The sequence below is a fragment of the Crinia signifera genome, chromosome 7 (assembly GCF_055691185.1).
Source record: "Crinia signifera chromosome 7, ASM5569118v1, whole genome shotgun sequence".
NCBI classification, from domain to species: Eukaryota; Metazoa; Chordata; class Amphibia; order Anura; family Myobatrachidae; genus Crinia; species Crinia signifera.
Window position 1 is genome coordinate 27,275,143 of NC_139223.1, and position 25,122 is coordinate 27,300,264.

General features: G+C 47.8%; 2 protein-coding genes across 2 annotated transcripts in view; one reads left to right on the forward strand and one right to left on the reverse strand.

Annotated features, from left to right (window-relative positions):
• SLC5A10 (solute carrier family 5 member 10) overlaps nt 1-25,122 on the forward strand; it is an 84,852-nt gene that overhangs the window by 13,128 nt on the left and 46,602 nt on the right. Inside the window, exons 7-8 of the mRNA XM_083152653.1 lie at nt 3,469-3,674; nt 6,706-6,841. Of these exons, the coding sequence (XP_083008779.1) occupies nt 3,469-3,674; nt 6,706-6,841 (342 nt within the window). The remainder of the gene's footprint in view (nt 1-3,468; nt 3,675-6,705; nt 6,842-25,122) is intronic.
• The window catches only part of SACK1G (scaffolding CK1 anchoring protein G), a 39,900-nt gene continuing 17,568 nt past the window's right edge, over nt 2,791-25,122 (reverse strand). The window contains exons 3-5 of the mRNA XM_083152650.1: nt 17,069-17,193; nt 11,381-12,959; nt 2,791-6,102 (exon numbers count right to left, since the gene is read on the reverse strand). Coding sequence (XP_083008776.1) covers nt 5,734-6,102; nt 11,381-12,959; nt 17,069-17,193 — 2,073 coding nt within the window. The 3' untranslated portion in view covers nt 2,791-5,733. The remainder of the gene's footprint in view (nt 6,103-11,380; nt 12,960-17,068; nt 17,194-25,122) is intronic.

Here is a 25,122-nt window from a genome sequence, read left to right on the forward strand (position 1 = left end):
TACGGCATGTTGGAACGGTCGTAGGGGATGCTGGGTTGTGAAGTTCTCCTAGATATATGTGCACAGCACAGGTATATTCCTGGCTCCTTTCCCCGTTTATCCTGGGTGTAGTCGGTGGATACTTTGCATTGGGAAGAAGCATGTTCCCGGCACCTCTGCTATTCCACCACGGACAGACACTAACGGCACGCTCAGCGCACCTCTCACGGAAAGCCCTGGGTAGTTATTCCGGGACACATTTAGAACCATCATTTGGGTGGAGTATTCCAGGATTGGCATGGGAAACACTAAAGCATCTACTCTGGAGACCGCACACCAGCTTCCACTAGAGATATTTAGGGTACTGGTATGATAGGTCGACAGCATATGTCAACATTCACAAACTGTCAAAACACCACTAGTCGACGCACGAAAAGATAGTCATGCGTTTTTCCACGATTTGTTTCTTTTGTTGGAATTTTCTCAAGCTTCACAATCCACACGGATGACAACTGGGAACGTTAAAGTGTGCCGACAGGTGTCGACAAACACAAAATCGTAAAAAAATCTCATATCAACCTTTTCATGTGTCTACATGTCTGTAAGTGATGTTGTTCTACACAGAAAACGCTAATTGTACTGAAAGGGAACAATTCCAATACGGGTAGAAAAAAGGGGTTCTACAGAACATGCAAATATTGCTACGGAGCCGCTTATTAAAGGGGTGGAACACAAGACCCCCGATCCAGTCCCTGTCCATCCTCACACTTCATTTTGTTGTAGCTTTTTGCCTTTGCTCTGTGCTTTTCAGCCTTGTATTTCTATCACCTGTAGCTGAGTACCCCGCATAACTTCATACATGATACTCTGCACTGAACACAGCCAAATCCATTGAGCAGCTCTGTGTTCTATCCCCCGGCAACATAAACAACGTGATCTGATGACACATACCAATGGCTGTAAAGCACAGCAAGACCGATCCACCAGTGTTTTTAATCCTTTGAGCGCAAAGTGAATTTGTCAAAATAGGTGTGAAAATTGGCAAGTAAACATTTTTATTCATCATAATGACCAGTAATGTTACATTATATAGGAAATAAAATCTTTGGTACTGGTGTAGTTTCACGGAGGCAGGAAAATCGCATGCGATTTCGCGATGGTACTTGTGTAGTTCCAAGGTGCCCCTTCCCGCATCACATGTAGCACATTTAGCACACCCCCCACTATCCACGTCATCCCGAAGCGTGGCGAGTGTACACGGAACGCGTCCTCCTGACCTGTTCATACCCCCACTATCCATATCGGGGTGGAGTTTATTTAATAAAGTGTGGCGAGCACAGCGAGCTACCGAGCCCGTGAGGGGACATTGAGAACGAGCCCGAAGCATGGTGAGCGGACGCGGAATACACGTCAAGTAATCCGCATCCACACGCCACGCTTCGGGCTTGTTTTCAGTGACTGCTCGCCACGCTTCGGGCTCGGTGGCACGCTGCGCTCACCACACTTTATAAAATCAACTCCGCGCCGAAGTGAATAGTGGGGGTATGAATAGATCGGGAGGGCGCGTACTGTGTCCTCTCGCGGGGCTCACCACGCTTCGGGGTGACGTGGATAGTGGGGGTCTGATAAACGGGCAGGGGCAACTTGATACAAGTACCATTGGATCGCATGCGATGCGATTTCCCTGCCTCCTTGAAACTACACACGTACCTAATCTTTTTTTACACATTTTTTTTATTTGAATTTATATAACAAATGTGAGCAATGCTCAAATTTTTCGTGGATATTTTGAACATTGCTCACAGGGATTTTGGCACTCGAAGAGTTAAACGGGTTTTGGGAGAATCCGAACCCTCAATTAAAGTCATCGGAAAGGGGAAACATTCCTTTGAGGCACCAAAATGCTTTGGAGGTGCTGTAACATGACGGAATACATTTTCAGAAGCCGCTGTATAGTTAAAATAGGCTGTAGTGATTTATATGTTAGATGAATACATCTGTAAGATATAATGTGATCATGTTCTCAGTGTGCTTTGTAGCTGCCAAAAAGATAATTAAAGGGTACGATAAATATTTATGTTGGTACAGTTTGGCTACATACATTTGTAATGTTTATCTACAAGAGGACGCGTGAAATACACAGAATTCGCCGTAAGTTACAATAAAACGCCAGATAGAAGTTTCCAGCTGTCACACAGAAGGCAGATGGGAACAAAACACTGAACATGGACCCGCCTAGTAATGGCCATCGACCATCGATGGTTTACGACCAATGGTGAAAAAGTTTGCCATTGATGGAGAGCAGCCAGATGGTTTCCCTCCATCGATGGCACAGCAAAACTTTTTTGCGGGACATAGAGCATAGCTCCACCACCCCACATTTTAGTTGGCCCATGGTCCAGTGCGTCAAAGAAATTGGATGACCATCAACAGGTAAAACTATTGATGGTCATCCATCAAATAGTTTGTTACTATCAATGGCTGGTTGCAGTATTGCCATGGATGCCAACCATCGATGGCGACTGCACCGATGGTCATCCCTAGATATGCCTTGTATAACTCAGTTGATATTATGAAGCAGGTCTGGCAAACCTGTGGCTCCTGCTGCTGTAAAACTACACATCCCAGCATGCTCTGCTACAATTCAGCAGAGAAACGTGGCAGGGCATGCTGGGACTTGTAGTTTCAGCACAGCTATCCAGGCCTGTTTTAAAGGCTTCCTTGCGTACGGAAAACAGACATGAGCTTTTACGTCCTATGAATAAAATAACGGACGTCAGTGGGACAGACAAATCAGAGGACACCAGGAAAGGGTTTTAAATACTGCATATATTTTAAAATAGCTTAAAAATTTATTTGACACCATACAAAAATACGTCTCAGAACTTTGCAGATTGTCACAGCTGAAACACGAGGAAACAGACAGCAGGGTATTCGCTGATCTCTGGTCATTTAAAAGACAAATTTAGACGGTAGATGAGACTTATACAGACAATATGGCCGACTGGTCACCTGACAGCAATGGTATTCATTTCCCTCAGAAAACACTGTAAACGCCGACACACACTGGACTGTATAGAATTACTATCATAACTGTACCAGTTCTTACATGTCAGGGGATTTTTCACTTACATATACTGTATGATATGTGCAGATACAGCCATGTGCAGCAGTTTAGCAGACAACCCCGCTTATAAAGAGCACCCGCCACCTAGCCACAGCGGCCATTTTGTAGACAAACAGGAATATTGCCTATTGAATTGCTAGGCTGTGCATTGTCATGACTACGGCTCACAAAATGGCCACATTACTGTACAGCTACAGGGCTGCCGCTGTTCACAGATTATGTAAAAACACACCAAACATGGTCTCAAGGTTCAAACGAAAGCTTTACTGCTAGGCCGACAGTCGGAACCTACGTTTCCGCATCTGTTCTAGAACATTTTTGGTTTTTCACATTTTTAGTTATATATTTATTTTTCTTTCCAGCATTTAACAAAATTGGAGGCTACCAAAATCTGCAAAAAGCATACGCCGCCGCCATTCCAGCTCTCATCGTCCCCAACACCACGTGCCACCTGCCTCGCTCCGATGCCATGCATCTGTTCCGTGACCCGGTCTCTGGGGACCTCCCTTGGCCAGGCATGACCTTTGGCCTTACCATACTTGCCGCCTGGTATTGGTGCACGGACCAGGTAATAATCGCTGTCAGAACGTATTGCACCGGCTGACTGAAGGCGCTAACACCCGCATTAAGTATCAAGCATTTGGCTTGGCCAGGTGGGGGTTGAGTGGCCGACTGTATCGGACGTGTGGCGTTTATATGCATATCCCCTTCCCTGAGGAATCTGACACTTGTTAGAATATTCTCTCCCCTGTTAAAGTGCACAAGTATTAAAAATAGAAAGCAGCACTTAAAAAGTTCAACCAATGGTCATTAATGCAATATCTAACCTGATGCAGTGACCAGCCTGAGGCTTTGTACAGAGGATAGAGATCATTTCCTATCTAACAAGAGAAAACACAATTATTGCCATCTTATATTCCATTCATGTATAGAAATGTGACTGCAGACATTGGAATGCGGCTTGGGGCGAGTGTAAGATACTTTTTTTCCCCCCAAAGAAAAGAGTCGCTTTAACATATTATCCCTTTAATCCCAGACACCTTTGATTTACACAGGTTTTGGGGCTGGCTAAGCCGGGTGGAATGCAGAATGGCAGCCCAACAGCCACAGAACCTGTACAGTCCTTGAGTGTCCCTGATTGAAGGGATATTATTAAAGGTCTCTGTATGGCTCACAGACAATCTCTAGGTAGACCGTAAATAGGTCGACATACAAAAGGGTCAACATGTACTAGTTAGATATTGACAAAAAAGGTTGACACCTGAAAATCGACATGGCATGTTTTTCACCGTTTTGGGGACTTTTTCATACCATCCATTGTAGTCTCCAAGGGGTGAATTTACTAACGTGGGAGTTTTTAGAAGAGAGATGTTGCCCGTAGCAACCAGATTCTAGCTCTTATCCTCTAGAACAGTGATTTTCAACCTTTTTACCTTTTCAACCTTTTAAAATTGCGAAGGCACAACATGACATTCCCCACAGGGCAAAACACATTGCCCCCCACAGGAAGAAAAAAAAAAAAAACTATTAGCCCCCATATAAAAAAAAAAAACAACCACACTGGTCCCCACAGGTAACAAAAATAAAATACATTGGCCCTTTACATGAAGAGACCAGTAAATAACAGTTGAACTGGTGGTGGCTGTAACTGGTTTGGGCATCGCTACATCTAAGGGTACACTTGAGAACAGCTCAAGGCCCACTAGTGTGCCACAGCACAGTGGTTGAAAAACACTGCAGCTAGATAAATAAGAAGTAGTATCTGATTGGTTGCTATGGGAAATCTCTCTCGCTTCTAAAAAACGTTATGCCGTAGCTATGATCCTGCCTGGCAGAACAAAGATGGCCCCACAATGACTTCGGGATCTGTACCCCTAGCACTAGTACCTGATGAGTTGGTCTCGCATACAGAAGTCTAATATATACAGTACATACATACACACATGTATCTACATAAAGTTACATATTCACATACATACAAATTGCAGCAAGTTTAGGAACCAGGGTAAACAATGCCAAAGCGCCAGGCCGGGCGACAGTGAGCGTTAGGAGAAGCTTAGATGACAGAGGTGTCATTTATAAAGCGCCTTTGGCGCTACACAAATGACCGCTAATAACAGCAGTGGCTTCCCAGACGCACGTTCTGATCACAAGCCACAAACTAAAACCCAACAGCACCATTTTCGGAACACAGAGGACGAACGCTATCCTTGCGGTAGGAATGTCTGGATCCACTACAGCGGAATGAGAAATCACAACTTAATACATTTGCCGCACTCCAAGCTCCTCGTTAAATGACGCGGTTCAAGTAACAATGTAAACAGGTCGGGCGGAAGCGCAGAACCAGCAGCCCAGGCAGAAGAGGGACACAGCTGCACCAAGCACATACATATCTGGGGCATTTAGGCGCCTCTGTATGTAAGAAAAGCAGCATGTTTCCGGGGTATCTGGATCAGGGTAGACCACAGTCCGTGTTCTCCAACCGTTGGGCTTACATTACAGAACGTCCACCTGCTCAGAGCACCTGGGCATTCCCGTAGTACGGAGGAACCAGCGCCCCTTAGTCCCGGGCTTCACGGAGGGAAATCTCTGCACTGCCAACTTAGAACCTGTCCCCCAAATCTTATTTAAAGGTCCTTGTGTCCTCGGGGGACATGTCCTTTCCTTCTGGAGTCCAGGCTGGAAGCTCCGATCTTGCTCTTGAGGTGTTTCGCCTGGGACAACTTAGAATAGGGAATCCCAAAGGGAGTGTTTGCATTGTCAGGTACTGGACTCTGAGCAGTGGGGCTCGTATAGCTGCTCCCGTAGTCCTTGCTGCTCCAGAGTCTGGATCTTGCCCCTGGAGATTCTGGATTCCGGTGGACATGCCGGTACGCACCGTCCAGACTCTCTTTATTGCCTCTTCCCTTGCCGGTGTTCCTGGTGTCAGGGTGGGCCTGGAACCGGTCATAGCCTCCAGTCGTCCCGTTTGCACTGTACTGAAACAGCGGGTTCCCCTTGAAGAAAAGGATAGGATGTTAGTATAGACTAATAGCCAGCAGGGTCAGTAGGGGCAAAGAACTGAAAAGCCAAGAAGGCCTGCAGCGTTACTATGAAGCACAGCGCACTGGCGTCAGCTATACACAGAGCTTGTGTCCTCCCCTAGCATGTTAGGTGGCAGGTGGCCACATGCTGCCTTTATCTGCATTAAAGTGCTCACCTGGGGTGGGATAGTACTGGGGATTTACTGCACAATGAGGCTCTGAGGAACGCAATGTCTGAGACGCTTTGAATCTATTCACTCCCTGCTGTTTGCATTAAAAGGCTTTGTGTCTCCATATTAGTACACCTGACCCATTGCACCTATTTTTTTTTTAAATTAAAAGTAATGTAAATTTGTATACAGCCACTAGGGGGCAGCACATCTACAAACACATCCCAGTGCAGAGCATGGTACCTGTTGCGGAGAGTTAACCGGGTGTTATAAAGCAATCCCTCATGTAGTGCCCAGGTCACCACGACCAATGGGATGCTTTCTCTACCCAAAGCCTTATAATGTGTTGTGGCCCTTCATCAGACAGAAGCCACCCACTAATCTCCTCCTCCTCCTCTTTCACCAGGTCATCGTGCAGCGGTCGCTGTCCGCCAAGAACCTGAGTCACGCCAAGGCAGGATCCATCCTCGCCAGCTATCTCAAAATGCTACCCATGATCTTCATCGTCATGCCGGGGATGATCAGTCGGGCCCTCTATCCAGGTTAGGTGGGCTACTACATAGGGGTGCTATGGGAAGTGAAATACTGTGGGTGCCGGACGGGGTCCCGATAGTCGGGATCCCGACAGTCATTTACCCGACGTTGGGATCCCGACAGTCAAAACCCAGACACACGGGGGCCCGACGGCCACTGGCTATTCTCCCTTGTGGGGGTCCACGACCCCCATAGAGGGAGAATAGAATAGCAGCGCAGCGAGCCTGCAAGGGGCTTTGTTGCTCTCACCATGCTGTCTGGGTCCGGCCATTCGGGATCCCGAGGTCGGGATAATGAATGTCGGAACCCTATACCACACCCCATACTGTAATATAAAGTATCTTTGGGCCGTCCACACATTGACCTTTAACCCTCTTATATTCCACTTGTATATAACGCCACGTGCATTTCACTGCCATCAGCACAATGCCAGCTTGTGTGGGCTAATGGCACTGTAACGAATATGGATATGACAAGTAACAGGCGTTCCTGGTCTGCAAACAGGCACCGTGCTACACAGTAGGCCAAGGGTATGTGCGGGTCACAGTAATCTGAGGGGAATAGATGTGGTAAAATAAATGGGTGAATACACGGTTTATATGAAGAATAGACGCCTGCAGAGTGACAGAACCAGGAACAGGTACTGTGGCGTTATTGGGAGAGTGTTTTGGGCATAGATCACCTCAAATCAGCATTAAATGTGTTCTCAGAGATCAGAGGATCGCCAATAAAAAACACACAAGGTAAAAGCTCAATGCTTTAGATCAGGCATGTCCAAACTGCGGCCCTCCAGCTGTTGTAAAACTACAATTCCCATCATGCCTTGCCACAGTTTAGCTATTAGGGAATGCTAAAACTATGGCAAAGCATGCTGGGATGTGTAGTTTCACAACAGCTGGAGGGCCGCAGTTTGGACATGCCTCCGTTATATGGTGCATAGAGGGTGGCGGGATCTCTCTTCATCTACGTTAATTGTATTTCCTCGCAGGCCGCACTGACTGGAAACATTACAGCAATTTTAAGTAATAACCTCGAAAGGATCATTTTTAAGTATAGGGGGGCCATTATTAACCATTTGAGCGCCAACGTTGCGGTGAGAGGTCCTCAAAATAGGAAAGCTAGTGTCAATCACAGCGACTGTTCTATTTTTTGGGTGCAATATGTAACTACGCTTGGTTGTATGTAGATTTATTTATACTGAAAGAACAGTCGCCGTGAGCAACGCTGGCATTTTTAGCAGATATTTTGAGGATCTCTCGGCACTCAAAGGGTTAAAACTTCCACTGAATGAAATGATAACACCACAGTAAAACATTTGCCTGATTGTTGTTAGACCAAGCCATTGATAGCTCTGAATGGGGGGGTGGGCAGGGAGAGGTATAACTATGGCTAGGCAAGGTGAGGGCATGCCGTAACTGGGGAGTGTTGGCAGGGTGTGAAGTCAGTGGTGGACTGGCCGTGGATATGGCACAGGTGTCAAACCTTGAACATTATGGGCCAGATGTATCAAGTTTCAAAAAGTGATAAAATGGAGAGTGATAAACAGCCAGCCAATCAGCTCCAACTGTCATGTTACAGGCTGTGCTTATAAAATGGGAGTTAGGAGCTGATTGGCTGGCTGTTTATCACTGTCCATTTTATCACTTTTTGAAGCTTAGTACAAACAAAAAAAATTATAATCCCTCACACCCTATTATTTATGAGACCGTTTCTTAACATCCTTTAAACAACTGTTTACGTCACAGAGAAAGTCCGAATCCACAATCTAGTGATATCTGACTGATTGATTACACAGACGCCACCAGGCAGCTGGCCCAGCGCTTTATACCACTTCCAACAAGAATGATCAAAATAAATCCTTACAACGTGCAAAAGCAAGGTTAGGGTTACAAATAAAAACGCAGACAGACGTGTGAGAAATGGTGTGCCACTGTAAACATCCCTGACAGGAACGCAGTGTACAGGCCATGGGTGATCAGACGGGCACAGGCTTAATACAGTGTGCCAGGCTCATTCCTCAAGGCTGCAAAAGAACTACAGTCTCTCCTACAGATATTCCAACCTCTGGCACCTTATCTGGCCACAAATCAGATCATATGTCTCCGCTGTTCCAGATCACTATGTGATTAGGATCATTCAGGTGGGATCCGGTTCACACCGAATCTGACCCAAGTTCTGAAGTGCTAGAACTTTCAGATTTGGGCTATATTTCAGCACGGTTACCTAGTCTGTGCCTCTGGAGCTAGGAGCAGGGTGCTTGCTATATAAGATATTATACAGTGTTCATTGCAATTGAATACAGGGGTTGGTTAACAGAAAAAGCCACAGAAATCACCATGGAGGCAATGGTCCTTTATTCTGGTTCACTCGTAAAGGCAAATTCCTTCTCAAATGGACAAAACTATGTGCACTGCAGGTGGGGCAGATGTAACTTGTGCAGAGAGAATTAGATTTGGGTGGGGTTTTACTTCAAAGTGAGATCTATATTGCAGTGTAATAATAAAGCAATAAAGCACATAAACAAAATAACACCCAAATCTGAAGCTCTGCACATGTTACATCTGCCCCCTGCAGTGCACATGGTTTTGTCCATTTGAGAATAAATTTGCCCTTGTGAGTGAACCAGAATAAGGGTCAATGGGGCAGATGTATTAAGCCTTAACAAGAGATAAATACAAGGGTGATAAGGAGAGATAAACGTCCAGCCAATCAGCTCCTTACTGACTTTTTTCAAACACAGCCTGTAACATGGCAGTTAGCAGGTGATTGGCTGGAAGTTTATCTCTCCTTATCACCCTTGCATTTATCTCTTAAGGCTTAATACATCTGCCCCAATGTTTGTTGACTATACCTACATATTATTTTACGCAAAGAGAACGGATCCAGAGGCAGCCATTTTGTTTGTGACGTGTAAACCAGTTCTCACAGTTAAGTAGCGTAATAACACAGAGTATGTAAAGCAGCAATGTTGTTTCCCCGAGAGATGGGTCCAACCTCAATTTCCAAGCAGAAAAGTGTTTTTCAACCCCTGTGCCGTGTCGCACTAGTGTGTCTTGAACTTTTTTCAAGTGTGGCACCTGAGCTAGAGATGTTCACATTAGTTTACAGCCAGCACCACCAGTTCAACTGTTATTCACTGGTCACTTGTTTTCATTTGAGGGCCAATGTTTTATCTCTATTACCTGTGGGGACCAGTGCAATTGTTTTTTTTTTTTCATATGGGGGCCAATAGGTTTGATTCCCTCCCTCCCCCCCCCCCCCCCCCCCCCATGTGGGTTAATGTGTTTTTCCCTGTGGAGGTCTGATGCTGTGCCTTGTCAATTTAAAATATTGTTTTGGTGTGCCGCAATTTGAAAATCACTAAAGTAGAATATGTCCCCTTTATTGCATTAGACATGTTCACCAAATCAGTTGCAAGTTGGTCAAAAATAATAATTTCTCTCATGTAACCTGCACATAGAGGAGGGAGCCATTTTGTATGTTGAACCAGGTTTCGGCCCCAAAAGTAACCAATAGAAAACTAGTGCATGTGACCCCATACATTTGCTTCCAGGTTCACACAAATATTACATCAACTAACAAAATGGCCGTCTCCTCTGCAACTTGAACTTTAGTGAAAAGCACTGTATATGTCTTGCTACCCCCCAAGGAGAGAGCAGCCATATTTTAAACAAAAGCGGCAACTGGTTTTAGACCCAATCGCTGTCCTTTTACATAGCACAATCTAGAAAATAACAAGGAACATGACTACATGAGGTTACAGACAGGTTGTGACCCTGGCACCATATCATTGAATTAGTCTCTGTTTGAACAGTAGGCACATAGGCCCAGATGTATCAAGCTTCAAAAGAGTGATAAACAGCCAGCCAATCAGCTCCTACCTGCCATGTTACAAGTTGGGTTTGGAAAATGACAGTTACGAGCTGATTGGCTGGCTGTTTATCACTTTTGGAAGCTTGACACATCTGGCCCATTATGTGTAACACTGTTTACCATTAAGAGTTTTGTGAGGTAACAGGGTAAGCTCTCTTAAAGCTGAGGCAATAACAATTGTACCACAGCTCAAATCTCCATTATTACACCTCATAGTCTGTCAAGTATACCACAACCTGCAGTTTGTGTCTCAAAATACACAAGAACAGCATTTGTTACGGCCTTCATGTTTTCTTAGCTGCCTTGGCTAGGGACAGAGTACCTAATATGCTCATCAGATGGTTACACATAAAATGTGGAGGGGGCTGCAAAGCAAGATCCTGTCAGAGCCAATCAGAGCGCTGGAATAGTAACAGCGGCACAAAGTAATTCAGCTTTTGCCAGCTCCTGCATGCCCATTGGACTGGAATGGCCATCATGCAGCCAATCCGGACAACGTCCAGAACGAAGAAGGTGATAGGACGCTCATTCCAAACAGCTACCAGAAAGTCATGGTGTCAAAATCCACCACTACAGTAGTTAATATAGTGAAACACAAATCATTATTTTTAGGTCTCTGATTCGCTTTTGATGTTGGTTTGCGGCAGATCATACCCGCGGATATCAATACACACCTGAGGAGGATCCAAGGCGTAGATCCGGTCTGTCCCTTGGACTTGATGGCCTGAGGATAGCACACGTTTCAGCTCCTCCTCCAGTGTGTTCCTCCTCTTGCCATTTTCAGCGGCTCTCCTGTCCATTAAATGCTGAGAGGAGCTGGAAGGGCTCAGGAAGCTTCCTCTGCTTATGTGGCCATCGCTCATCTTCCTGTGAGGAGTAGGGCGATCCCCGTTGGGTATACGATCCGAGCTCCTCCTGTGCACAGATGAGGAGGGGTAGTACTCCTCAGACACGGAGGAGGCATTGGAAGGGGGCAGAGAACCAGAACCGCTGGAGGAATATTCCTCAGAGCACAACCGATACACATCAGCATGGTCTCCCTGCCGATCACTGTCCGTGTGTTCATTCTCAATGAGAAGATCAATATCTTCCACCTCACTTCCCTCGGCATCCACACCGTTGACAGATGGCACAGTGTTTTCACCCGTTGGGGAGCCGGGCATGCTAGATTTGGTGTTCAGGGTGTTCTTCATGGTAATGAAGTCCGTTACTGGAACGGTTCTTGGCTTTGGCACCGGAGGTGGATTACCGTCAGCTGCTCCCGGACCTTTGTTATTGGACACAAGGTGATGACTCCCAGCCAGTTCTGCAAAGCCTTCTACAGGCTTCCGTGGAGAATGGGGAGGTTCTAAATCCTCAATCACATTGGAGGCTTCTGTGGGCACATTGTCTGAGTTTGGGATAGACTCCTGCCTAGATGGGCTACCACAACTATTACTAGGTCCCGACTGTTCCTCTTGGGGAGCCTGGGTTTTACTGAGTCCAGACTCCACATCTTGGCTGGCCTGCTTGGATAGGCTTCCCTGGCTGTGACTAGGTCTAGATGGCTCATCTTGGCTCCCCTGCCTTGATGGATTACCTTGGCCATTACCAATATCGGACCCTTCGCCTTGGCTGGCTTGTCTAGATGGGTTAGTGTTGCTATGGCTACAGATTGGACTGTTCTGGTTTTGCCGCAGTTCATTCTCCCTGCTCTGCTGCATATAATGAGCCGTTGCTTGGGAAGTGTCACAAATCTTGATTCTGTTCATCTGTGAGAGCTGTGCATTCTTGATACTGGGGTCAATGATATTAATATAGCCTAAGATATCACTTCCCGGTTCTGGGTCTGGCTCCACCCACGTGGGCAGATAGTCGAACATGTTGGCCCTCTCCATATCTTGTAGTGCTGGGTGAATCTGGGGCTCATCCATATGAGATAAGATCGGACCTCTGGTCTTGGTGATGATTTTCTTGACAGCGTTGGCTTCTGGTTTCACTTCCTTGCCAGACTCACTGGCACTCTTGACATTCACCAGAGCATATTTGGGGTTATGCATCTTCCGGGCAATTGCTTCGGAAGTTGCGCTGGGTACGGAAGCGGGCAGTACAACTGGTTCTGGTATCGGCTCATTATCCATTGGAACATTCTTCAGACTGACACTCTTGGACAGCAGATAGAGTTCCTGGAATTGCCGGTCAAAACTCTCCACTACTTGGCCAGAGAGGACGGTGATCAGATTTCGGTCGATCCTTGCCGCCGACCAGGTAAAGCTAATATAAAAGAAAAAGAAAAATAATAAGTGTCTGAAAAATATGACCAAATATAAAAGTTTAGTAAAGTAAAAAGTCATTTACGCAACAGACCCAAATGAATAGTCATAGACTGCCCCTATTGTATGTTATCAGCTGAACTATCTTACATGTAGAAGGATGGCCAATAATCCCTTTCTCATCATGGGCTGCCCATCTGGTTTGTTGCCACCTTTCCAATTACACTCCTGCTTACTGTCCCTCTCTCATAGGCTGTCCATCTGGTTTGTTGCCACCTTTCCAATTACACTCCTGCTTACTGTCCCTCTCTCATCATGAGCTGCCCATCTGGTGTGTTGCCACCTTTCCAAGTACACTCCTGCTTATTGTCCACCTCTCATCATGGGCCGCCCATCTGGTTTGTTGCCACCTTTCCAAGTACACTCCTGCTTACTGTCCACCTCTCATCATGAGCTGCCCATCTGGTTTGTTGCCACCTTTCCAAGTACACTCCTGCTTACTGTCCCCCTCTCATCATGAGCTGCCCGTCTGGTTTGTTGTCACCTTTCCAGGTACACTCCTGTTACTGTCCCCCTCTCATCATGGGCTTCCCATCTGGTTTGTTGCCACCCTTCCAAGTACATTCCTGCTTACTGTCCCTCTCTCATCATGGGCCGCCCATCTGGTTTGTTGACACCTTTCCAAGTAGACTCCTGCTTACTGTCCACCTCTCATCATGGGCTTCCCATCTGGTTTGTTGCCGCCTTTCTAAGTACACTCCTGCTTACTGTCCCTCTCTCATGGGCCGCCCATCTGGTTTGTTGCCACCTTCCGTCTGGTTTGTTGTCACCTTTCCAGGTACACTCCTGTTACTGTCCCCCTCTCATCATGGGCTTCCCATCTGGTTTGTTGCCACCCTTCCAAGTACATTCCTGCTTACTGTCCCTCTCTCATCATGGGCCGCCCATCTGGTTTGTTGACACCTTTCCAAGTAGACTCCTGCTTACTGTCCACCTCTCATCATGGGCTTCCCATCTGGTTTGTTGCCGCCTTTCTAAGTACACTCCTGCTTACTGTCCCTCTCTCATGGGCCGCCCATCTGGTTTGTTGCCACCTTTCCAAGTACACTCCTGCTTACTGTCCACCTCTCTTCATGAGCTGCCCATCTGGTTTGTTGCCACCTTTCCAAGTACACTCCTGTTACTGTCCCCCTCTCATCATGAGCTGCCCATCTGGTTTGTTGCCACCTTTCCAAGTACACTCCTGCTTACTGTCCACCTCTCTTCATGAGCTGCCCATCTGGTTTGTTGCCACCTTTCCAAGTAACCTCCTGCTTACTGTCCACCTCTCTTTATGAGCTGCCCATCTGGTTTGTTGCCACCTTTCCAAGCACACTCCTGCTTACTGTCCACCTCTCATCATGAGCTGCCCATCTGGTTTGTTGTCACCTTTCCAAGTACACTCCTGCTTACTGTCCACCTCTCATCATGAGCTGCCCGTCTGGTTTGTTGCCACCTTTCCAAGTACACTCCTGCTTACTGTCCACCTCTCATCATGAGCCGCCCATCTGGTTTGTTGCCACCTTTCCAAGTACACTCCTGCTTACTGTCCACCTCTCATCATGAGCCGCCCATCTGGTTTGTTGCCACCTTTCCAAGTACACTCCTGCTTACTGTCCACCTCTCATCATGAGCCGCCCATCTGGTTTGTTGCCACCTTTCCAAGTACACTCCTGCTTACTGTCCACCTCTCATCATGAGCCGCCCATCTGGTTTGTTGCCACCTTTCCAAGTACACTCCTGCTTACTGTCCCTCTCTCATCATGAGCTGCCCATCTGGTTTGTTGCCACCTTTCCAAGTACACTCCTGCTTACTGTCCACCTCTCATCATGAGCCGCCCATCTGGTTTGTTGCCACCTTTCCAAGTACACTCCTGCTTACTGTCCACCTCTCATCATGAACCGCCCATCTGGTTTGTTGCCACCTTTCCAAGTACACTCCTGTTACTGTCCCCCTCTCATCATGAGCTGCCCATCTGGTTTGTTGCCACCTTTCCAAGTACACTCCTGCTTACTGTCCACCTCTCATCATGAGCTGCCCATCTGGTTTGTTGCCACCTTTCCAAGTACACTCCTGCTTACTGTCCCCCTCTCATCATGAGCTGCCCGTCTGGTTTGTTGTCACCTTTCCAAGTACACTCCTATTACTGTCCCCCTCTCATCATGGGCCGCCCATCTGGTTTGTTGCCACCTTTCCAAGTACACTCCTGCTTACTGTCCCCCTCTCATCATGGGCTTCCCATCTGGTTTGTTGCCACCCTTCCAAGTACATTCCTGCTTACTGTCCCTCTCTCATCATGGTCCGCCCATCTGGTTTGTTGACACCTTTCCAAGTAGACTCCTGCTTACTGTCCACCTCTCATCAAGGGCTGCCCATCTGGTTTGTTGTCGCCTTTCTAAGTACACTCCTGCTTACTGTCCCTCTCTCATGGGCCGCCCATCTGGTTTGTTGCCACCTTTCCAAGTACACTCCTGTTACTGTCCCCCTCTCATCATGGGCCGCCCATCTGGTTTGTTGCCACCTTTCCAAGTACACTCCTGTTACTGTCCCCCTCTCATCATGGGCTGCCCATCTGGTTTGTTGCCACCTTTCCAAGTACACTCCTGCTTACTGTCCCCCTCTCATCATGAGCTGCCCATCTGGTTTGTTGCCACCTTTCCAAGTACATTCCTGCTTACTGTCCACCTCTCATCATGGGCTGCCCATCTGGTTTGTTGCCACCTTTCCAATTACACTCCTGTTACTGTCCCCCTCTCATCATGGGCTGCCCATCTGGTTTGTTGCCACCTTTCCAAGTACATTCCTGCTTACTGTCCCCCTCTCATCATGGTCCGCCCATCTGGTTTGTTGACACCTTTCCAAGTAGACTCCTGTTACTGTCCACCTCTCATCATGAGCTGCCCATCTGGTTTGTTGCCACCTTTCCAAGTACACTCCTGCTTACTGTCCCCCTCTCATCATGAGCTGCCCGTCTGGTTTGTTGTCACCTTTCCAAGTACACTCCTATTACTGTCCCCCTCTCATCATGGGCCGCCCATCTGGTTTGTTGCCACCTTTCCAAGTACACTCCTGCTTACTGTCCCCCTCTCATCATGGGCTTCCCATCTGGTTTGTTGCCACCCTTCCAAGTACATTCCTGCTTACTGTCCCTCTCTCATCATGGTCCGCCCATCTGGTTTGTTGACACCTTTCCAAGTAGACTCCTGCTTACTGTCCACCTCTCATCAAGGGCTGCCCGTCTGGTTTGTTGACACCTTTCCAAGTAGACTCCTGTTACTGTCCACCTCTCATCATGAGCTGCCCATCTGGTTTGTTGCCACCTTTCCAAGTACACTCCTGCTTACTGTCCCCCTCTCATCATGAGCTGCCCGTCTGGTTTGTTGTCACCTTTCCAAGTACACTCCTATTACTGTCCCCCTCTCATCATGGGCCGCCCATCTGGTTTGTTGCCACCTTTCCAAGTACACTCCTGCTTACTGTCCCCCTCTCATCATGGGCTTCCCATCTGGTTTGTTGCCACCCTTCCAAGTACATTCCTGCTTACTGTCCCTCTCTCATCATGGTCCGCCCATCTGGTTTGTTGTCGCCTTTCTAAGTACACTCCTGCTTACTGTCCCTCTCATCATGGGCCGCCCATCTGGTTTGTTGCCACCTTTCCAAGTACACTCCTGTTACTGTCCCCCTCTCATCATGGGCTGCCCATCTGGTTTGTTGCCACCTTTCCAAGTACACTCCTGCTTACTGTCCACCTCTCTTCATGAGCTGCCCATCTGGTTTGTTGCCACCTTTCCAAGTACACTCCTGCTTACTGTCCCCCTCTCATCATGAGCTGCCCATCTGGTTTGTTGCCACCTTTCCAAGTACATTCCTGCTTACTGTCCACCTCTCATCATGGGCTGCCCATCTGGTTTGTTGCCACCTTTCCAAGTACATTCCTGCTTACTGTCCCCCTCTCATCATGGTCCGCCCATCTGGTTTGTTGACACCTTTCCAAGTAGACTCCTGCTTACTGTCCATCTAGTGACCATGCTAGAACCTCCGAAGTGGGGCACCATCCACAGTGGGCTTACCTGTACGATCCACACACAGCTTTGTCTCCATCCACAAACATGAACTTCTGTCCTAGTGATCCCTTAAACTTGGTTGAGAAACGGGTATAAAACTCTGCGCCTTCAATGCTACGGACCCGGAGGTTCTGCAAAACAAACAAGGGCAACGGATCATTGTTTGGCCCCCTATGTAGTAAGACAGGACTATTTTATACCACAACAGGAGATGCAAAAGGTAACATGACTGTATATACTGTACTTTCCCAAATACGCTGCATACGCCGCCAATTATTATATATTCTTTAATTAATGGGAAACTAATAATTTAAATCTCCCGTGGAGTTTTGTAGTTGCATGAACAGCAAAACCTCTAATTACAAATCTAAATATATACGTGGAACATCCGCTCTCATCCTCCCCACCTACTATCCTGATTCAGGTAGGAGCGATGAGTCACACAGAGACAGGACGCGTTACAGAGAGCACACAGATGATACCAGGCTTTGTAATGAGACACAGGAAGATCTATTTACACAGGAGGCTGCGTAAGACACCATGTGACCGGGTAACTTGCCCCTTTTGCAGCCCGCTCCTTTGTGCATTTTGTTATTGGAACGCGGGGAGGTTTAATATGTAAGCAAAATATAATATCATGACAATGTAACCAGACCTGAATCCATGCATCGCTGTGTGACTGGGTGTCCCCTATGGCTACCCAGTGTTATTATTACTGTGAGCAGGAATGTGTCACGTACACCATCCAGGCCCTGAATCCAAACTGTGCAGGAACAACTAGTATTGGAGCGAGGGGGGGTGGGTGGGCGGTGGGTGGTGGTGCTTGGGAATTGTTGCTTAACGTGTAGCTATAATAACACAATTAGCCTACCTGTATATTTTTGGATTGTGGAAGGAAACCGGAGTACCCGGAGGAAACCCACGCAAGCAGGGGGAGAAAATACAAACTCAGCACAGTAGGGCCATGGTGGGAATCGAACCCATGACCTCAGTTCGATTGGGGGTCTGTGCATGCGTTGTTGTGCCGACCCCGGCTGCCCGCACTGCACCACTGGCAGTGCGGTCTGTAGCCTGTAGGCTAAAATGGGCTACCGCAGGACCCGATGTTGTCCGATATTGATACATCGGGCAGCATTGCATCCCCCCCATAGAAACATATGGGGGATGCGGCTGCCGGCGGCTAAAGAGGGATTCCTGCTGTGGTACTCGTAGATACATTCCGAGGATACTTGATAAATACAGCAAACCCCCGAAAACGGGTATTTTTTGTGGAATTAGTCGCAAACATATGAGCAGTGGAAACAAGGATGATAGGACAATGACTGCGCCCCTTAACACTGCAGCTGGTGAACACTCCCCAGGATGTACCACAATCCTCCAACCTCCAAAAAATTGGAATATCACCGGCGCGGTGTTTCCATATACGTCAACAGGATTAAAGACCTCTACTTATCAAACTCTGTATAAAAGGTCCTTCCTGTATCTGGTGAGACACAGAATTACTAACTGACCTTAAATAAATGCCCTATGTGCACATAGGGGGTATCTTCCATGGGGAGGTGGTGGACCTTCCTTACTCCAAAAGCCCAGAATCTGCACAAATTCCAAATAGTCTCCGGAACTCAAGAAAGTGACTTAAACGGACCTTATAGGACCGCACTGCCGGTGATATTCCAATGATTTGGAGATATGAGAAACGGTCCCTGCGGTTTCCACGTCCATAGAGATTTATTACGGTCCCTAGCTATGTATGATATTTAGGTGTAAACAAGGCTGTGTATTTTTCATGCATTAATCCCACTACAAGGTGATGTACTACAAGGAAAGCTTTGTCGTCTGGCACTAGTAACAGCGGAGACCCAATACAGATACAGTCAAATCTCTCTAGGTAAAGAACACTCAGCGTGTAGCAACCAAACCTTACAGAAACCAGTGAATCCAAAAATGATAGAGGCCTGTTAAGGATATCCCGACTTTCTGGCATGCTCGGGGAGAGCCAGCTCACACTTGTGTACTTGCTGGAATAAGCTCCCTTTGCCCCTAGCATGGCTACAGCTCACAAAAGACAGATAAGTGAGTTGTAGGATTCCAGACAATAAAAAGTACTTTGTAAACTGATCTGAGGGAATGTAATTACCCCCCCCTCCCCCTGGTTACACACTGTTTTTCTTACAGACTAATCTACACTCTATACATTGCACAGCAAACACACCCTGCCTCCTGGACAAAGCTTTCCTATAAACCTTCCTTCTGGTGGGGACTTGCCAGATGCACTGAAAACGTCTGTTTGAAACACTGTAAACACGGGTTATGGCTGGGGGAAGTATACTTGCAGTTTTGCATTAAAAAAATGAATGTATTTAAATACTATCACAGTAGGGCTGTACGGTCGGCACAATAAATGGCAGCATTTACTGTAGGTTGTAAATATTATATATATACATATATATATTTGTACACTTTTGATTTTTCCGCGCCTCCTCATTGTGCTAAATTTGGGAACGGCTGCCTGTATGAGTCCTGCCACAGTCACTTAACCGACCAATCAGCATGGTCAGGTCAGTTTCTCCTCCAAGTCTGTTCAATGAAGCAAACGGTACAAGCTGAATGGTTGCTCTGGGCAACGACTCCACTGGACTCATTCGAAGGATTGAACCACCTTGCCCAGTACCTCAGCCACGACATTAATAAGCAGGGCCCTTGTTCCCGTGCCTGGTCGTGCGTTTTGAGCCGTGTACCCCACTCACTGCAGTATCTAGTATTCTCCGGGCCTGGCTGCCATGATATTGTATAAAGCAGGCATGTCCAACGTTGGCCCTCCAGATGTTGTGAAACTACACATCCCAGCATGCTTTGACACAGTTTTGCTATTAGAGAATGTTAAAACTATTGCAAAGCATGCTGGGATGTGTAGTTTCACAACATCTGGAGGGCCAACGTTGGACATGCCTGGTATAAAGGGTAACCTGGGCCCTGTATGCTCACAGATATAGGTAAAGGAGAGGAGAGTATTCAAAATGCTGTAATATAATAGGAGACTGGTGCACCAGAGGCGGGGCCCATGGTAACCAATCAGATTCAGGCATATGGTAGCTGCATGTCCTCCTTAGCACCTGCACACAAGCTGTCGCCCCGTCCGCCTCTCCCATGTGATGGAATGCGCTGGCCTTGGTGTAATCAGGCGAGTGGGCGGGGCACAGATGTCCGCCGCATCAGGTGCAGCGAGCACACACCTGGGAGGTTATTAAAGTGCTGGTAGAGTGTGTTCTATGGATTCTGCGTGTTTCCATATCAACGCAGGATATAGGAGATTTGGGCGTACCCATGTCCTATAACCGGGTGCAAACTGCCCCTGTTCTCCAATATTATATTAGGTAGTGATGCTGGGCGTTCCCCTGGTAACGCAGCCGGTCCGATGCCAGCTCATGATGGGCGGCGGACGTCACTTGACCGTCGAATGGTTAGCGACCACATCCCCTGGTATGGCAGCGAAGGGATTCAACCTGCTTAGCAAGCAAATCTGAATTAGGCCATAAGTGAGACCTTGCAGGGAGCAAGTTTGGTGTTTACAGGACAAAACTCCGCCCCCACCACAACCGTCTGTCTGACGAGCAGATAAGACAACCGGAACGTCTGCCCATATACAGAGGCCACGGTTATACTCCGGGACAGTGACATTCCGCTCATTGCCGGCTGCTCACATGGGAACAGATACGATCTACAGGCCACTGACGCTTGTGTAACCGAATCACTTGCAAGTCTGCAGAACACAACATATTATATCATGAGAAAAGGACTCAAATCTAAAATTACCCAGTTAGAGTGTCACTCGTTTAGCCCCGAGGGACAGGAGAAGCCGTAGTGACGGCATTACGCCGGGGACATGGGGAATTACTGGTACGCCCGGTGAGTGTAAATGTGTGTGCGCTGCTCTGAAACAGCCGCTCACACATCATGGAGGCAGCGTTTGTACGGAATGAGGGCCCGATTCAGATCAAATTTGCAACCCTGGCATTTATTGAACGAGCACGCATGTACGCGGTACGCAGAGGCGCCTGCGAAGGAAGCCAGCGATGGATTGTCATCACTAGGTTTTTGCTACTTGATTGACAGGTGACCAGCATTTGTGTGCGGCACAGGCATTTTCTTGCAGGGCTGAATCAGGCCCTGAATGCTTGTCTGCAAACCCAAGGCATAGGGCATTATTCAATGACAATATTCTCCGTTCATGGCGAGCGTTTTTTTTCGCTCGCCATGCACTCGCCGTGTTTTTGCGGAGATTCTCTATGTTTGGAGACTCTCCGCCACGGCACTTTAGATAGTATTCAATGTGACTGAGGGGTAGATTTATTAAGCTCGGTGAAGTGATAAACTGTCTGTTTTTTATCACCGGCCAATCAGCTCCTACCTGTCATTTTTCAAACCAAGCCTGTAGCTTCACAGGTAGGAGCTGATTGGTCGGTGATAAAAACCAGACAGTTTATCACTTCATCGACCTTAATAAATCTACCCCTGAGACTCGCCGCCCCTCGCAGCGAGTCTCAGCCAATCCAGCGTATGAGGTGACGCTGCTGGGAGCCTGAGGACGGCGGCAGGCAGGGAGATGGAAATCTCCCTGCCTGCCCCAGAACGTATGTGGGGGGGAGGTGGGCTCCCCGGGAGCCAGGCAACACAGGCTGACCCCCGGGAGAGCCAACAGGGGACCGGATATTCACTGCACCATATCCTGCATATGTAATGATCGGGTGCAGTGAATATATGAATATCTAATGAGCGGCTCGGCTCCCGGCCCCCTACTGGCTGCTCTGTGTAAAAAAAATATATATATATATATATATATATTTTTTTTTTTTTATTAAATATATATTCATGTGCTATAAGCACATGAATAAAAATAGCATGCCCTTTCACAGAATAAAATTCCTGATTTTTTTACACCAAAATTAAAAACAAAAAAAACTTTTATTTTAAAAGTTCACATTCCACTTCTCCATGAAAAGATGGAGAATTGCTACACGGAGAGACACAGCGAAAATCACTTAGAAAGACGGCGAGAAGTGCACGTTGAATAGGGTTGCTCGCTTTTTGAGAGCAAAAGTCTCCATCCGACGCGAGAAAAGCACAAACTCGCCATAAAACACGGAGAATTTTTCTCATTGAATACTGCCCATAGAGTGATAACAATGGTCCATAGGGAGGCAATAGCCGCTGTGGCTGTACGGTGCGGTTATCCATTAACTGGCCTGGTGACATTGATGAGGCACCCAGATCCCAGGAAACAGACAGGCTGCGGTTTTATATGACTGGAGCAAACAGGATGACTGTCCTCACTCATTCCAATATACAGCTGCGGTTATAGTAGCTTCGCAGTCAGTCCTCAGTGCATCAAGCAGGCCAGGTTTTACGGATATCCAGGCTTAACCCTGTGAGTGTCACCATCTCTGTGAGAGATGTTCAAAATATCCGCTAAAAATGCCAGCGTCACTCACATTTGTTATATAAATTAAAATAAAAAATGGGTAAAAAACAAAAAGACATTGTTCCACCGTGGTGGGAAGAGGACATCCCTCCCTCCCTCATTCCAGACGGATTCAGTATGAAATCCCGGCGGTCGGGATCCCGGCGTTCAAAATCCTAACGCCGGAATCCCGACCGCCGAAATCCCGACAAGGGGGGGGGGGGGGGGGGACGTGGATCACCCCACCTTGCGGGCTCGCTGTGCTCGCCACGCAGCGGGCCCGGTGCCTCGCTACGCTCGGCACGCTAATTTATTCTCCCTCCATGGTTGTCGTGGATACCCACGGAGGGAGAAAGTGTCAGGATTTCGGCGGTCGGGATTCCGGCGCCGGGATCCCGACCGCCGGGATTTTAACTGCATCCCTTCCAGACAGCTGTAGCCCTCCCATAGTGTTACAGCTGCTGACATCACACCAGTCCTGCCCCAGTGTACGAACCCACACAGTATAGTCCCAGCAAGTTTGCCAAACGGTCACTCACATTTTGCCCCCTCACCCACATTATACCAACTGTCCCCTGAGAAGCGGGAGATCATGGTGCACATGTGCCCAAGTACAAACCTGGGGCATAAAGTCCCACTCGGAGAATGCTGTGGTAGGGGCTCATGTTTAGGGGTGTGGCCAGTCTCCAAAGTGGAATGCCTAACCGTAGGAGGGCAGCGATCCGGGCCTGCAAACGCTGAGGTTCCTGACCGCAGCCCCAATACCTGTCCCACTGCAGGAGAATGGGAAACGTCAGTGCGTATTTACTAAACCTACTTTCGCACAGGATGACAAGGTGTCACAATGACAGTCAGTTACCCATGCATTGTACACCATTAACAAACTGGTTCCCTCCGTGTGTCACACCTCTCCCAGTGACTACAATTACTTAAGTCTGTCCTGCATTGTGAATTATCTTCCATACACCCAAATGTCCCAGAGATCGGGGTGTGCGCAGTGAGGGAACCGACCCCTGCAGCCATGAGCTGCCCCCCCTCCCCCCCCTCTCCCAGCTTCCGCATCAGCGATGTACCAGGCAGAGCTGAGGCTGAGCGCACTGCTTACTCACATGTTCTCACAAGCACAGCCCAGGGGCAGGGAGGCGTCCGTGGGTGCTCAGGAGACTGCTGACACCTACATACAGAGCAAAAGCAGATATCAGGGTGTTGGGTAGGTGGGCCCGCTCTGTTACAAAGGGGGATTAGGCCGTAATCCTGGCATGCACGCACCTGTTCAATAGAGTTTCCTGTCTAACAATGAATCCTTCTGCAGAGTCATTTCATGGCCGCTAATGCAGATATAGGGTTATGTGGGTGCAGAATGGCTCACCTGCAGTCTCCAGTCCTGGCTGTTCTCTCGGACCGCACAGGCTGCAGTGCTGACTGTGGTGCCCGCTCTTCTGCTCGGACAGCCCCCCGTAGCGGTGGCGAGCAGGTGTGGTTAGAGCCATCCTGCCAGAACCGCTGCATCGATCACAGCAGGAGCGGCTGCAATCCCGCTACAGAGTCAGACCTGTGCGACAGGATGGTGTTTGGGCCCCCCAAGCTTCCGTACATCTGGCATGTGGGACCAAATTTAAAGGTCACCGTTTTCCAGATCACAGGATGCGCAGATGCTCAGGGCATGGTATTTAATAAATACACATTCTGCACCTGAATCGGAGCCGCTGGTTATTGAGCCAGCCGCAGGAACTTGATAGATCGGGTTTACGTCACCTCAGAAACAGTCCAATAGGAGGTCACCCAAATTTTGAACAAACATCTATAAAGGATTTTTTTTTATCAATGGTCTTTCCCAAATCACCACGCTTCCGAGTGCCGATGAGGTGCCGTACTGGTCGGTCTCCCATCCCTGCCGATATGGTGTCAGACCACTTTTTGTTTTAGAAATGGCCTTAGATATAAAGTAAATGGAGAATTGCAGACAGACAGATGGCCACGTCAGTCACAAGGACAGGATCGGTATACAACCAGTGCATAGAAACCGATGGGCGAACTGGGTATATCCCAGGCCCAGTGGCGGATTCAGGGGGGGGGGCACCCGGGCACGTGCCCCCCCTGTCATTTATTTTGTATCTGAGGACCAGGGCTTTCCAACGAGCCCAGCCCCGTGTCTCTAGTCCCCCGGGAACCGGAGATATTGCCTGGCAAACCTGTAACGTTTTTTCCCCATAGGATAATATGGGACCCGTCAATTCCAACGGCTGCCAGTTCCCGTCCTGGCATCTCAGAAGCTTGTGGTTGATATCATTCAATTCCAAATCGCTGGGCCTTCAATATGATACCAGGCTGGTCAAATCGGTCAATCGGTTCCAGAGATAATGTGTGTAAACCGAATTTTTTATTTTTGAAATGTAATTTCATGGCTGTTCATGATTTTGAGGGCAGATTACTCTGGAACCAAACGTTCCAGTTTCACTGGACCAAAATCATTCAAAGCCAACTCAAAAGTTCTTCAATATAATACTTGTCTCATGTAAATGGGTCAGTTGGTTCCAAAGATATAGCCGGTTAAATGAGATAACTGGTTAAAGGGGGGAGGGGTGGTTTTCTCTCCCCCTCA